We start from the raw sequence: 13,046 nt of genomic DNA, 5'->3' as shown, positions 1-13,046 counted from the left end.
CACCGCAACGAAGAGTAGCCCCTGCTCGCCACAGCTAGAGAAAGCCCACACGCAGCAACGAAGACCCAACACAGCCAAAAATAAATAAATTTATTAAAAAAAAATTAAAACCCATTAATACATTTTGATAATAGAAAAAAACTGAATGAAGATCCAAAACTGTAAACGTTATAGAAGATTAATACATTTGCTTTTCAGCCAACAACATTCATTAATTGCTACTGATAAAGCGAGAAAAGAAATAAATATAATGTAGCTTTTTTAAATGATCCCTTTTATTTATTTATTTTTGGCTGCATCGAGCAGCGTTTGGAACTTCCCCGACAAGGGACTGAACACGAGCCCCCTGCAGTGGAAGCTCAGAGTCTTAACCACTGGGCCGCCAGGGAAGTCCTTACGATCCCTTTTAAAATCAGTTTTTACTCCTTGAAGTACCTGTGAACATTACAAAATAGATGCATCTGACATAGATTGCTAAACTAGAAGGCCACCAGGATTACGATGGAAGAATGCTCCAGGTAGAGGAGCTTGGAGGGCCAAGGGAGTAATGCTGGCTGATGACCCATCTGCTGTCGTAAAACTAATTGTACATGGCATCCTTAGTGCAGAGGAGATTCATACTTGCCTGAGCAGCATGTAAGCCACTGTTTTCTCCCCATGGTCTTCTATCACCAGTGGAGTTTTATAAAACGTACACGTGAGCCACCCTCTGGATGCTCTGAAAGTAGCCTCATGAGGGATGTGAACCTCTGTGTGTTCAGGAAGCTCCACAGACCATTCTGATTCATAGGCCTGGGTAAGAGCTGCTGGTCTAAGCTATGGTCTGGGTGAGAATTTGGGAGCAAATTGCCAGTATCTTTGTGCCATATTACCTGGTCATGCTACCAGGGACTAAAGGAAGGATTATCCGTGCACATCTCACTTCATAGGCTCTTTAAAGACCTGACCATTTAGTTCAGATCCAAACATTTATTAAATGGTACAGAGCACACAGTTAGGGTGGTGTGTGAGGAAACACGGACAACACACATAGGCATGGGCGTTTGTGTTGAGTTACTTGGGGCAGGTAAATATGATGGGCAAATTAAATAATGCTAAATATTGTATTAAATATAAATTAAATCTTTTTAACTAATGATAGTCAAGAGAAAGAGCACTTTTGTGACAAGCATGCACTGTTCCAAGACATTTACAAATATATGTGCTCATTTAATCCTCACCATAGCAACCCTATGAATGACATACAGTTATTTTCCCGGGTTTTTACAAGAGGAAGCTAGTGTATATATAAGTAAACTGGAAAACCAGCCCAAGTTCACCCAACTAGTTAAGGGGCAGGGCTAAATCTCAATGCAAGGAAAGTTTCAAATTTAAGAGTGCTTGCTTTTAACCTGTACACCAAACTGCTTTTAATATCTAAATTGGAATAGATAACTAATAAGGACCTAGTATATAGCACAGGGAACTCAGTACTCTGTAATGACTTATATGGGAAAAGAATCTAAAAAAGAGTGGATATATGTATATGTAAAACTGATTCACTTTGCTGTACACCTGAAACTAACACAACATTGGAGTAAATCAACTATACTCCAATAAAAATTTAAAAAACAAAACAAAAAATCAGAATTACAGTCGAATTTGCTAAGAGGCTAATAATTTAGAGGTAATTTCCAAAGTTTATGCTAAATAAGAGTAACTAGTGAAGTGGATGCCCATACCTATTTTAAAGGAATTATACCAGCCCCCAATTAAAAGCCCAACCTCTATTTCCACTGAGTGAATATTCAATCAATGTGAATGATGCCTACATTAAGAGCTGGGCATAAAGCAGTAAACCAGTGAACACAGGAGCTCACAGTTGCTGCCTGAAAAGCCTAGACTCTTAAATTCAGAACAGGCCACAGAGAGCTTTCTGGGCTTCCTTGATCTCCTTGATCTCCTAGCATATTTCCTAGGACCCTGATCAGGAGGAACCTGCCCAACCCACTTAAGTTCACATTTTCGTATCTGTGCCTGTACCTAACCTCAAATTCTCTGCTAACTTACGGCTGAGCGCTGCTTCAGAGCTCTCTGAAACTCTTAGCCAACGTCATTTATTCATTCTGATTACTGGATCCCCTATCTGGTTCTGAGAAGGCCCCTGATTTGGGAGCCGCCTTATGACCCAGACAGATTAGTTTATGGTCTTACAAGGTTAAGTGTGATACATGTGTTTGGGGAAAATGGAGATGTGCATTAAGAAGAAACATTACTTTTTGATCCAGGCAGGAGAGCATACATAATCTCCTCTAGAGCCTGTGAAAGACTTCATTTTACACATGAAATTGTGTGGAATTGCCCTGGACTGCACTGAACATGGTTTTTGAGAATAACCAGCCTCAAAACAAGCTGCTGTGCACTGGTGAGAGCCTCCAGCAACAGAGAATAAAATGTAAGCAAATGTAATCTGTGTCAAGTTACAGGTAACAAAGACACAATCTTGTTGACACAGTGCCTGGATGGGACAGATCCCAAACATTACCATGATGTGTCATTAGGAACAGAATCAAAAAGTGAGCCTGGTATGCATGAAAGAAGTATGAGACAGAAGGACCTGGCATAGTATAGAAAAATTTTTTGATTAAGATATATGTTTTTTAATTGTGTAAAAAGATTTTTCTTTCTCTGTGCATTGTCAAAGTTTTTCACAGTCAGACATAAAAATCCATGTCTGGCAAGCATAAAGAACAAACCAATTTTTTAAAAACATTTTCATAAACTAAACCAAAGCAGATTTTTAACCATTTGAGAATTTATGTTAATTGACCAAAAGATCACTTTGGGACCTGGTTAGCTCTATAAAAGTAAAACTCTTCTGAGAATTCTAAGGCAAAATAGGACTTGGGTCTGTAAGAACTGAAGTCGTGAGATTTACACTGCATAATGCACTCCCAGTTTAAAATGCCCTGCTACTCAAGCATGATAAATAAATATAAAAAATTTAGAAGAAAGGTCTCCTGCATGTTATGGGGAAATTGTGGGCATCTTATGATGGGCCATCTTACCCTTGTTATTAAATGACAGCGATCATTAAAATGCCAAACGTATTTTGACAGAATTCACTTTATAAAATGTCAGCAAGTCTGTGTTTTTATTAGTTTGTTCCAAATCAATTTAGAAATTTCAATAGAATGCTTGTAAGTATTCCCCAAGCAATGTCCATTCTTGACTTTCGGCACAAAAAATATTACAAATTAATCAGATTTTCAGATTTCTGCATAATGGCTTTGCACATTTATTGCTTAATCCTATTATAAAATGCTGTTATGATTGACACGCGGCTGTGGAGATAGAAGTCAATTGAATAATATGTAGCAGTCAATTTTATTTGTAGCTTAATGTGCTGAAGTATTTTTCTCCACATTTCCATTATTTATAAGTCTGTCCCTTTGGAGAATATATAGAATAATTTGTTTTAAATGAGCTAATAATACCTTCTTTAAAATTTATAAGTGTGACAGAATCATATCTTTTTTTTCTTGGTCATCCATGGCACACCAGTAAACAAGGTTTGAATTGTCTTCCACTTGCTATTCATAGGACAAACATCAGGAAAGAGGATCTTGTTAAGGATGGCTTGGAATTGGATTTCAATCACCAAGAAAACAAAAGCTACCAACTAAGACCCCTCAAAGATGGCTGCTAGCTTTGTTTGCTTCTTATTTATTTATATATTTATTGTTACTGCCACTGTATCACCTTCTGTGGTTTGTCCTGAAACAAAGCACATGAGCACACACAGAGAAACAATAATGTTTAAGAAAGTTTGAAAGGTCTGCTGTTTTGGTGGAATTTCATTTTTCACGCTTTCGCATCCAACAGGATTCTAGCAAAGGAAGTACATTATTGTCTATGCTCACCACAGGGGGGATCCCTGGGGGTAGTGTGGGGGTAAGTTAGCACCCAGGAAATTTGCTTAGGGAGATGCATGTGTTTTTTAGGACATAAGGAGCCACCAGCAAGGACCTACCGTAGAGCACAGGGAACTCTACTCAATATTTTGTAATAACCTATAAGGAAAAAAAATCTGAAAAAGAATGTGTGTATATATATATATGTATGTATAACTGAATCATTGTGCTGTACACCTGAAACTAACATGACAATGTAAATCAGCTATACTTCAATTTTAAAAAAAAGAAAAGAAAAAGGCTTTGTTTTTAGGGAAACTCATCCATAAGATTCAGTACCTGAAGTGTGTATGGAGAAAGGGCTTAAGGGTACGAAGCCATATTAAGGGATAATATAGATGTGCTTGGTCGTGTCTGAGATCACGCTTTCTCTGGCTTTGGGAAATTAGATTAGCTGTTGCCCGCCTACGCGTAAAGGACGCAGTTTCCCACACCGGGGCCATGTTGGCACACCCCCTGCAAACTGATGTATAATGCACGCCTATTAGTGCGACTGATGATGGTGTCACTTTCTCTGCTGTCACAGCCTTCTCCCTCCTAGAATGACTTGGCCCATCCCGAACGTCCGTTAGCATAATGTATGCAGTTGACAAGTGATTTGAGCACTGGGGCTATTGGTAAAGCACTCTGGCATATCATCTGTGCCTTAATGCTATGTGACATCACAGGAAAATGGGGTCATGGGCAGTTCCCGTTCTGGATCTTATATTAAGGGTGCGTTTCTCTTCTGAATTCCAGGGGCCAGAGGAAACCCGGCGCTGTCAGACCCAGGCACCCCTGAACAACAGCAGGCCAGTCAGACCCACCTCCCATTCCCGGTTGGGCCACAGGTCAGTATCTCTCAACTGCTGCATGTAGGATGGTTTAACCATATAAATAACCAAATAAATAATAATGAGTTAAAACCAATTAACTCCAACAGAGCAAAGACGGTGATAAATTTTTGTATGGGAAACTATATGGCTACATTATTTATTAAATACCATCAAGAAAAAAAATGTTAGCAGAACTCTTCTCTCTTTTTATTTATTTATTTATTTTTTGCGGTACACGGGCCTCTCACTGCTGTGGCCTCTCCCGTTGCGGAGCACAGGCTCCGGACGCGCAGGCTCAGCGGCCATGGCTCATGGGCCCAGCCGCTCCGCGGCATGTGGGATCTTCCCGGACCGGGGCACGAACCCGTGTCCCCCGCATCGGCAGGCAGACTCTCAACCACTGCGCCACCAGGGAAGCCCCTTCTTCTCTCTTTTTAAAGGGAATGTTGATTTTAATAATTTGGAAACATTTTTTCTTCTTAAAACCCACTATAATTGTGCTTTTGGTTATCATGCAGTTTTCTGGAAAGTAAAACTTTAATGACTGGAGTGTGAAGAAAATTAAGTTATTTCAACCTTACTATAGCCGTTTTTGAAATACAAGATGTGATTTAATACAAAAAAGTTAATGCAATTTTAATGCAAGTTCAGCTTATTGGGTTTGACAATACTGTACATCATATATAGCTCCTGCATTAATAAAGAAATACATTCGTTATTTTTTAAAGTCCAGTATTTGTTTTTTGCAGCCTGGTGTGGTTATATGGAGATGTACAACACAAGTGTAAAAGGCTGGGCTTTTGTTTTTTAAACCTCTGTCATTTAGTGTGAAGTTCTCAGAGTTCACCCACTTTTATAGAAAAAGAAGCTGATCCTTGAGCCTTTCTCTCTCTTTGGTTGTCATTGTGATTCCAGGAAATTAATCACTTTTAGCACTTTAGGGCTCATCAGTTGCAGGCTTGAAAACCCAAGTTTAGAGCTTGAGTTGGTCTTGACTTTCTTGTTCCAGCCCCCGCCAAGTCTCCCTATGGCCTCAGATTCCAAAGTCCATCTCAGAGCACGAATGCCTCTGTGCTCCAGACAGAAAGCTTGGGTTGATGCCTGATCTCTTATGGAGCCTTAGAGGGAGTTTGACTGGGCATCTCAGAAACCAGCTTCTGAAGGCCATGCCCTTTCTAATTTCATGCTCGTGACATTGTGTGTGTGTGTGTGTGTGTGTGTGTGTGTGTGTGTGTGAACATACTCCAAATGCCTCCAGGTTAGAAACATAGCACGACAGACCCAGACAGTGAGAAGCAGGGGACACTGGGACAAAGTGGACAGTGGATGCCCTGCTGTAAGCCCATGAATTCAATTTAAAAGATGCTGCAGGCCCCACCATCCACATCTGTGGCCTGCATACAGTCTGAAGACTGCCCATTTGCCTTCCTTTTCATCATGGTGTCACTACTGGCCGTGATATGCCAGCAAACTGAAGCTTATGACTCAGCCATCCCCCATTCTTCAAATAAAGCCACCCCCCTTCTCCAAATCTGTTCCGTGTATTGAGAGGGAGTGAAACATGGGCTCTGGAGCAGCCTGGCTGGATCGGAATCCCCCCACCCCTCTGGATATGTGACTTTGGACAAGTAACTAACTCAGTATGTCATTGATAGGACATTGGAGTTCATACACATTAAAATAGTGCCTGGCTATTAAATATTGGGCTTTGTACTATACCTACACTGAGTTACCTTTTACTTTATAGAATCATTCTGCGTTAAAAACAAAAAAGTTGAAACTCCCCAATGAGAGTTTTTTATCAGCTCCTCTAGGAGAAAAATGGGCATGGGGTTAGATCTTAAACGGCTCCTGCAGGGGTGCAGTGAAAGTCCCGGATGAAGGATGCTAAGATCAGTGACCCTTTCAGTCATCTGGCCTGGTTGGACAAGGAATCCTTCCTACATTATCCTGAAGACCCCCACCTGAGCTCACACCTGAGCTCAGATACATCTAGTGCCCAGAAGTGCACACCTGTGTGGCTGCCTTTCCATATCAAACAATGGCTACTGGATAGTGGATGTAAACATGTGTTTTTAATGTCATTTTAACAGGGCAAAGAATGTTAGCGTAATAACAAAAGACATTGTTTAAAGCTTTTCAAATTTATCCACATCAAATATTTCTGTTTTTTTATATTCCTTTTTAGATCTTTTCATTATACAAATATAATTTTACCACTTAATAATGATTTGATCATCATTTGCTTAATTATTATCCAGTTAATTTTATATATTCTCATAAACATTTTCTATTTTTCTAGAGGTGTCAGAATGATCCATTTTAAAGACTACATAATATCTTACCAAGTTTAGTACTATCAATATAACAAACTGTTTTTCAACATTTATGTATTTTAAAATGTAATGCATATTTTCATTCATTTATATATTTTTTTAAAAGTGTGTCTTCAGAAGCATACCCCAGGAGTATATTCTAAGTCAAAAGGGGATGAATTTTTCTGTAGCCCTTGATACGGACTCTGCTTTCCAAAAGGTTTATGCCAGTCCGCCTGTCCTAAATCCATATAATGGTGTCACTAAGACTTACCAGCGTTGCATAAGTCTTTTGCATTATTTTTGCTAATTTAATAGATGAAAATAGTATTTCATTGCTCTTTTGAACCAATAAATTCCACTGATTCCAATGAGTTCTTTTTGGAAAGACAGAATAAATTAGAGAGTTTCAAATATATAAGAATAGGATCAAGTGAAAATCCATGGAAGAATAATATATGTGTAGGGTATTACTTTGAAAGGTATTTGAGCTTTCCAAACCAAATGAAATTTTCCAAAAAGATTAACGAAATACAATTTCAATTTTTTTCCTAGAAGTCAAGCTTTTTTTTCTGGAATAGAACATGTCTCTTTGCTACTTGTTCAGGAACTTTCTGACCCAGCTTAAGTAGAAGAAGAATGCTCTAACAACCCATGTCTTGGTTCCACTGGAAAGTGAGCTGGGATTTTGTGTTTCCTTGCAGCCACTTCTGACAGCCCAGCAGTTAGCCTCTGCTGTCACCGGTGTGAGGCCGGGAGGCACGCCGGCTCTCAGCCAGCCTGTCCTCATCCCCTTCAGCATGGCCGGACAGCTAGGAGGGCAGCAAGGGCTGGTCCTCACACTGCCCACTGCGAACCTCACCAACATCCAAGGGCTGGTAGCAGCAGCTGCAGCCGGAGGCATTATGACTCTGCCACTGCAAACTCTACAAGGTAACCCACTGTGTCTCTGTGCAATGTAGGGCTCCATCCACTGGCCCGTGCTCTCTGAAGTGGACAAGTGCTCTGAATGTTGAATGTAGTTCAGAGCTGCTTCCACCATAAAGGCTATGAAGGGCTTATGTAGGAAGCAAACTTTTCAAGGTGTCTGTGAATCCTGAGTTTGCTCAAGCCATGGGCTTTATCAGTCCTCATGTCTTAATATTGACTTGAAACCTTTCAGGTCTTCTGGAAGCATTTATGAGCAATCATTGCATGACACATCAAAAACTTAGATGTAAAGTGATTGTGATGTTATTTGAGGACCTGAATTATAATCTCATGAGTTCTTCACTTTAGCCATCTGCAAAGAAAGGTTAGACATTGCTTGTTTGTGTGTGAAGTGTTTGGAACATTTCAAATACAAGGTATCATTTGGAATAATTAACTTATCATTTTTCTTACTAAGTATATTTTAGTGATAATTATTAAACAAAAGTTATGTTATTTGAGGTCATATTTTGTAATGAGAAAAATAGACATATATAGAGCTCTTATCGTATGTAATCATGGGCATATAATAAGAGTTGGACTCTACTCAGGAAGAGTAGTTCTCTTGATATCACGAAGGTTTTAACTTTTCTTTAAAAGATTTGGTAACACTGACTGATAGACTGATTTACAAAAGACTGTCAGAGGAAGAACTATTATGATGGAGAAAGAGCTTGAATATGATGAGGGTGCCTAAAAAAAGGGAAGACAAATTTATTTTGGACTGCTCAAAGAGGTTGTTTTCTCCGCTGATATAAATGTTAGCAATTAATTTTTTTTTTTTTTTTTTTTTTACAGAGTGAGAGTTTGGTTGGGCAAATTTTCATAATAACAATTTAAAGTACTTTTTTAGTTGGTCATAAGTCAGGGCTCCTTATAACCTATTAAAATGGTCAGAGTGTCAGTCCATAGATTAAGGAATAGACCAAGTAAGACCTGGTTAACTCTTGACCCAAACTTCTTTAGACGCCCTATGTTTTAATATCCCACCCATTGTTGCCACTTCTTGACTTTCACTTTAATGTTTAAAACAAAGTCTCTCTTATACCATTAAGTTGTGCCAAGAAACCTGCCATTCATAAATCATGCATGCCTGGGACACGCTAATGCACAAACTTTGCTAGTTTCAAATCTGAGAGTGCCTGGGAAGCCAGGATCTCAAGATTAAGCAAATAAGGCAGGAATAAACAAGGTGAAAGCAAAAGCAACAAAGTGTAGGGAGAGGCTTTTTAATGTAGGTGGATGATGAAATCTTAATGAAGAAACGGGCATTATCAAAATGCAGGCTTCCATTTGGAACATTTGCCCTTATGGGAATATTGAATGTTATAAATAAACATGAGCTCACAGAGCTCCTAGGTCATGAATTAATCCTGCTTGGTTAAAGTGGATGCCAAAGACAGAGTCCAAAAATCCAGGCTTGTTATCTCTTTATTAAGGTTTGGTGTTCTTAGGATTTTAGTACCTGATTATTTTTAAGGGTTCAACATGAGTGACTGGTCCAATGTGGACTTCCATAAAAATTTTCTCTCTTTTTTTAAAAAATATCAAATTTAATATTAGTTTATAGTTTGGAATTTGGTTCTTTTTGGCACCTTTCGTTTCAGAAAATGAATCCTAATATTGGTATCCTGAGTAAGTAGTTTCAGTAAGAGTACTAGCTCTTTTTAATCCCCTGGTGCTTCTCACACAATTTCCCTATTGGCCTCATCTTCAGAAGAGTATTGGAATTGATGGTCAAGCTCTTGTCTACTACACAAGCACAAGGGGCTATCTCTCCCTTTGTCTCCATCTTTGAAATTTCAGTGATGCTGGAGGCAAGTCAGGAGGTCATTATGAAAACACCTCCCAGCTGCAAGTCAGCCAGTTATAGGAAAAGCTTCCTAGTTATTCTTAACCCTCAAGCTCTTCCTCCAAACACCTTTTTTCTTTGATATCCTTATGAATGAATCCCAACTCCTAAGTTACTGTTACGGTCCAGGAAATTTCTCCCTTCCAGTTTCCTTCAGCTTTTTGTTCCTTTCATATCTTCCCACATAAGTTCTTCACCACCCAGACCTCCTTAGTCTGAAAAGGGACCAGCCATCCTGGTTTGCCAGGGACTGGGGGTTTTCCTGGGGCCTGTAACTTTCACCGTTGAAACCAGCGAAGTCCCAGACAAACCAGAAAGAGATGGTCATCCTGCAAAAATTCCAAGGGCAATAAAGATGGGAATCAGCGAAACGTCTCATCTCTGCAAGGTGTCCAAGATCAGTGTCTGCCACCTGAAGGACAATGCTGATCCATCATCTTGTTGGCCAGCAGACAACCCAAGGATGATCTCACCGCCCTTCAGAAACCTACTGTGGCCCTTAACCTACTGTGGCCCTTGGCCACGCCTACAGCTTGTGTAGCTCCCCAGGTTATGTCATGGAAGGTAGTGGGACTCAGGATGGTGGGTGATGGCGGGTGGCCAGAAAGTCATCCGCAGGGGTCCTGATTGACTTTGAGACTGAGCCAGTCCTAGAAGTCCTTGAGTCTCATCCTTTTTCAAGGGTGGTGTTCCTGTAAATGGGTTATAATACCTGAGAAGGAGTCCTTACACAAATTTATACAACCGGTAGGGTAGAATGCTCTGCCCCCTCCCCATGGCCTGCTTCTAGACAATGAAAATGGAACCTCGGTCCAAGGCTTTTAAGAATCTTTTAAAACAACCAGTAAGTCTGCCCACCTATATAATAGCTAGCCCACCTTCTCGCGAGATTTTACAAGACAGATTTGATTGGTCAGTGTGAGGGGGAGGGACTGAATGTTCAACACTTCTGAAGTAGGACCTGTTTCCATAGGAGGCACTTAGTTCTGGATGGTTCCCCTTTTCCTCATTGTGAAGCATTAAGATTTTATTCACGAAATAAGTCTGCCAACTGGAATTGTCTTTGATTATTCCCCAACTTTCCTGCCCAGTCCTTCAGCCTATGCATTCTTCTAGCTCAAAAGCCACAATTTTGCTAAGAACAACAACAAAAAATGACATCAGTTTCTTAATGGCTTGGAATCCCAGGAATAAATTTTCAAGTATCTTCCTCTTTACTAAAGGGCTTGAGAGCCGGTTCATTTATGTTCCGTATCAAGTGATATGGAATAGCTCTCAGAGCCTCGGAGGCCGTGATCCCTGCATGTATTTTAATGAGCACTAATGACACGTTACACGAGAGCAGCTCCTCTCTGCTCAGGCAGCGGGGGTCCATCACAGTCTCCTTCTCTGTGCATGGTCCCCAGACCAGCGGCATCAGCATCTTATCAAGGCTCCATCCCAAACACCCTGAACAGAATCTGCGTTCTTAAAAGGAGGCTCCTATGCACACTCAAGTTTAAGAAAGCCTGCTCCAAGGAGCTTTTTCAAAATTCATTTGGCCCTCCCCCACTATCTCCAGCAGCGTCCTCCAGACTCCCAGCATCTTAGGGTCACCAGGAGCCATGTGACTGTGATAAGCACCGTCACTAATTCTCCTGATCTCCCTCACCACCCCAGGCCTCTAAATGATGATAATGACCAAAAGGAATAGCTTATTTGAGAACGTGTTTGCTTCTGTCAGGAGAAGTATATCTCCAACACCAAGAGGTATTCCCTTGCATAATTAAAACACAGGGAAGCCCTTGTTCTGAGATTTTATCCAGGAAAAACTTTGCATCCTGAAAAAGAGACCACATAGCCCTGCAGGAAACCTGTCTGCACAGCCTGGGGATTGTTTTCCCGTTTTCTTCAGATCCTTGAGAGAGAAAGAGAGAGAGAGAGACAGATAGACAGACAGACAGACAGACACGTGCACTGCTGTCTCATCAATTATAGTGTCTTCTTGTAAGGAAACAGATGGGAGTGAGGAGTTAGAAATCTCACCAAATCCTAGAAACAGCCCTGCAGCCCAGCCTCAGGGAGCCTGGGACAGGTTTGGGGATTAGAGAGTCCAGCAGAGTCCAGCCAGTGAGCCCACAGGCTGCAGGCTGTATCATTGTCCCCTCTGAGCAGGCAGGCATCTATCCCTGCTCCCAGGTGACTGATAACCTGTCTCCTCTCTTTCACGCCTCCTCCTGTGACTCTTCTCTACCAAGTTGGTTGACTTTCAGCTAACCCACAATTTTGGTTCACTCACGTTCCATTCTGTCTCCTTGGAGTCCCTGCATCTTCCCAACTCGTGAACCTCTCAGGAACTCTCCATTGCTCTCTCTCTCCATCATCTCTATCTTTACCCCTATCTCCACGTCTGTCTAAAATTCAAACTCCCCAAAACTCACATTCCTGTCAGGCTGAGCCTTTTCATTTTAGGCTGTCTACCTGGTCGGACTAGAGCTTGACTGCCCATGTTGAAGTCCAATCAGCTTTAATTTGGCCGGGGGGCGCGGTGGGGCAGAGCCGGGATGACGTGGATCTCCTGTGGTCTGAATTTGGAGGTGCCAAAGCTGGAGTCTTGGTTCTGAATATTTTAAGGGAAATCTTTGGAAGTCCTGGCTGGGGTGCAAGCCTAGAAATGCTCTAAACTCAGATAAGACCTAGAAATAACCTACTCCTCAACACCCTGTGTCCTTACCCGAGGTAGGTGTAGTTTTTGTGTTCTCTCCTCTCTTACCTTTGCAAGCCCTTTCCCCTTCCAGGTAACTCCCACCATCACTACTCGGGGTCCCTCCATTCCTGGGACCTTTGTCTGTCCTGTGCTCACAAGAATTTGGTTTCAGGTGCCTGTCAGTAAACCCATACCTGTAACATAAGATTTATTATGACCATAAACCTCAAAGAAAGAAAATGACTAAGGTTGCTCTGTCACATATTTTATAAACTCCCTTAAATCAGTGTCTCCCATTTCCTTATTATTTGAAAACACAGATAGCTGTACTAAACGTGTAATTTGCAGTTGTCCTAGCGTGGGAACAAGATTGTTATTTGATGTGGCAAGATAAAATCCCCATTATGGAACTCATGCAAATGTGTTGGAGTTTTGGCCTTTTTTAGATGTAGGCAG

General features: G+C 40.9%; 1 protein-coding gene across 2 annotated transcripts in view; it reads left to right on the top strand.

Annotated features, from left to right (window-relative positions):
• The window catches only part of POU6F2 (POU class 6 homeobox 2), a 360,760-nt gene that overhangs the window by 104,501 nt on the left and 243,213 nt on the right, over positions 1–13,046 (top strand). For both annotated transcript variants that reach the window (XM_029234024.1, XM_029234025.1), the window contains exons 2-3: positions 4,692–4,783; positions 7,788–8,016. In XM_029234024.1, the coding sequence (XP_029089857.1) occupies positions 4,692–4,783; positions 7,788–8,016 (321 nt within the window). The remainder of the gene's footprint in view (positions 1–4,691; positions 4,784–7,787; positions 8,017–13,046) is intronic.

The sequence above is a fragment of the Monodon monoceros genome, unplaced genomic scaffold (assembly GCF_005190385.1).
Source record: "Monodon monoceros isolate NGI ecotype Baffin Bay Population unplaced genomic scaffold, NGI_Narwhal_1 Super_Scaffold_2, whole genome shotgun sequence".
NCBI classification, from domain to species: Eukaryota; Metazoa; Chordata; class Mammalia; order Artiodactyla; family Monodontidae; genus Monodon; species Monodon monoceros.
Note: the sequence above shows the minus strand (reverse complement) of the source record. Positions and strands in the feature narration are given on the sequence as shown.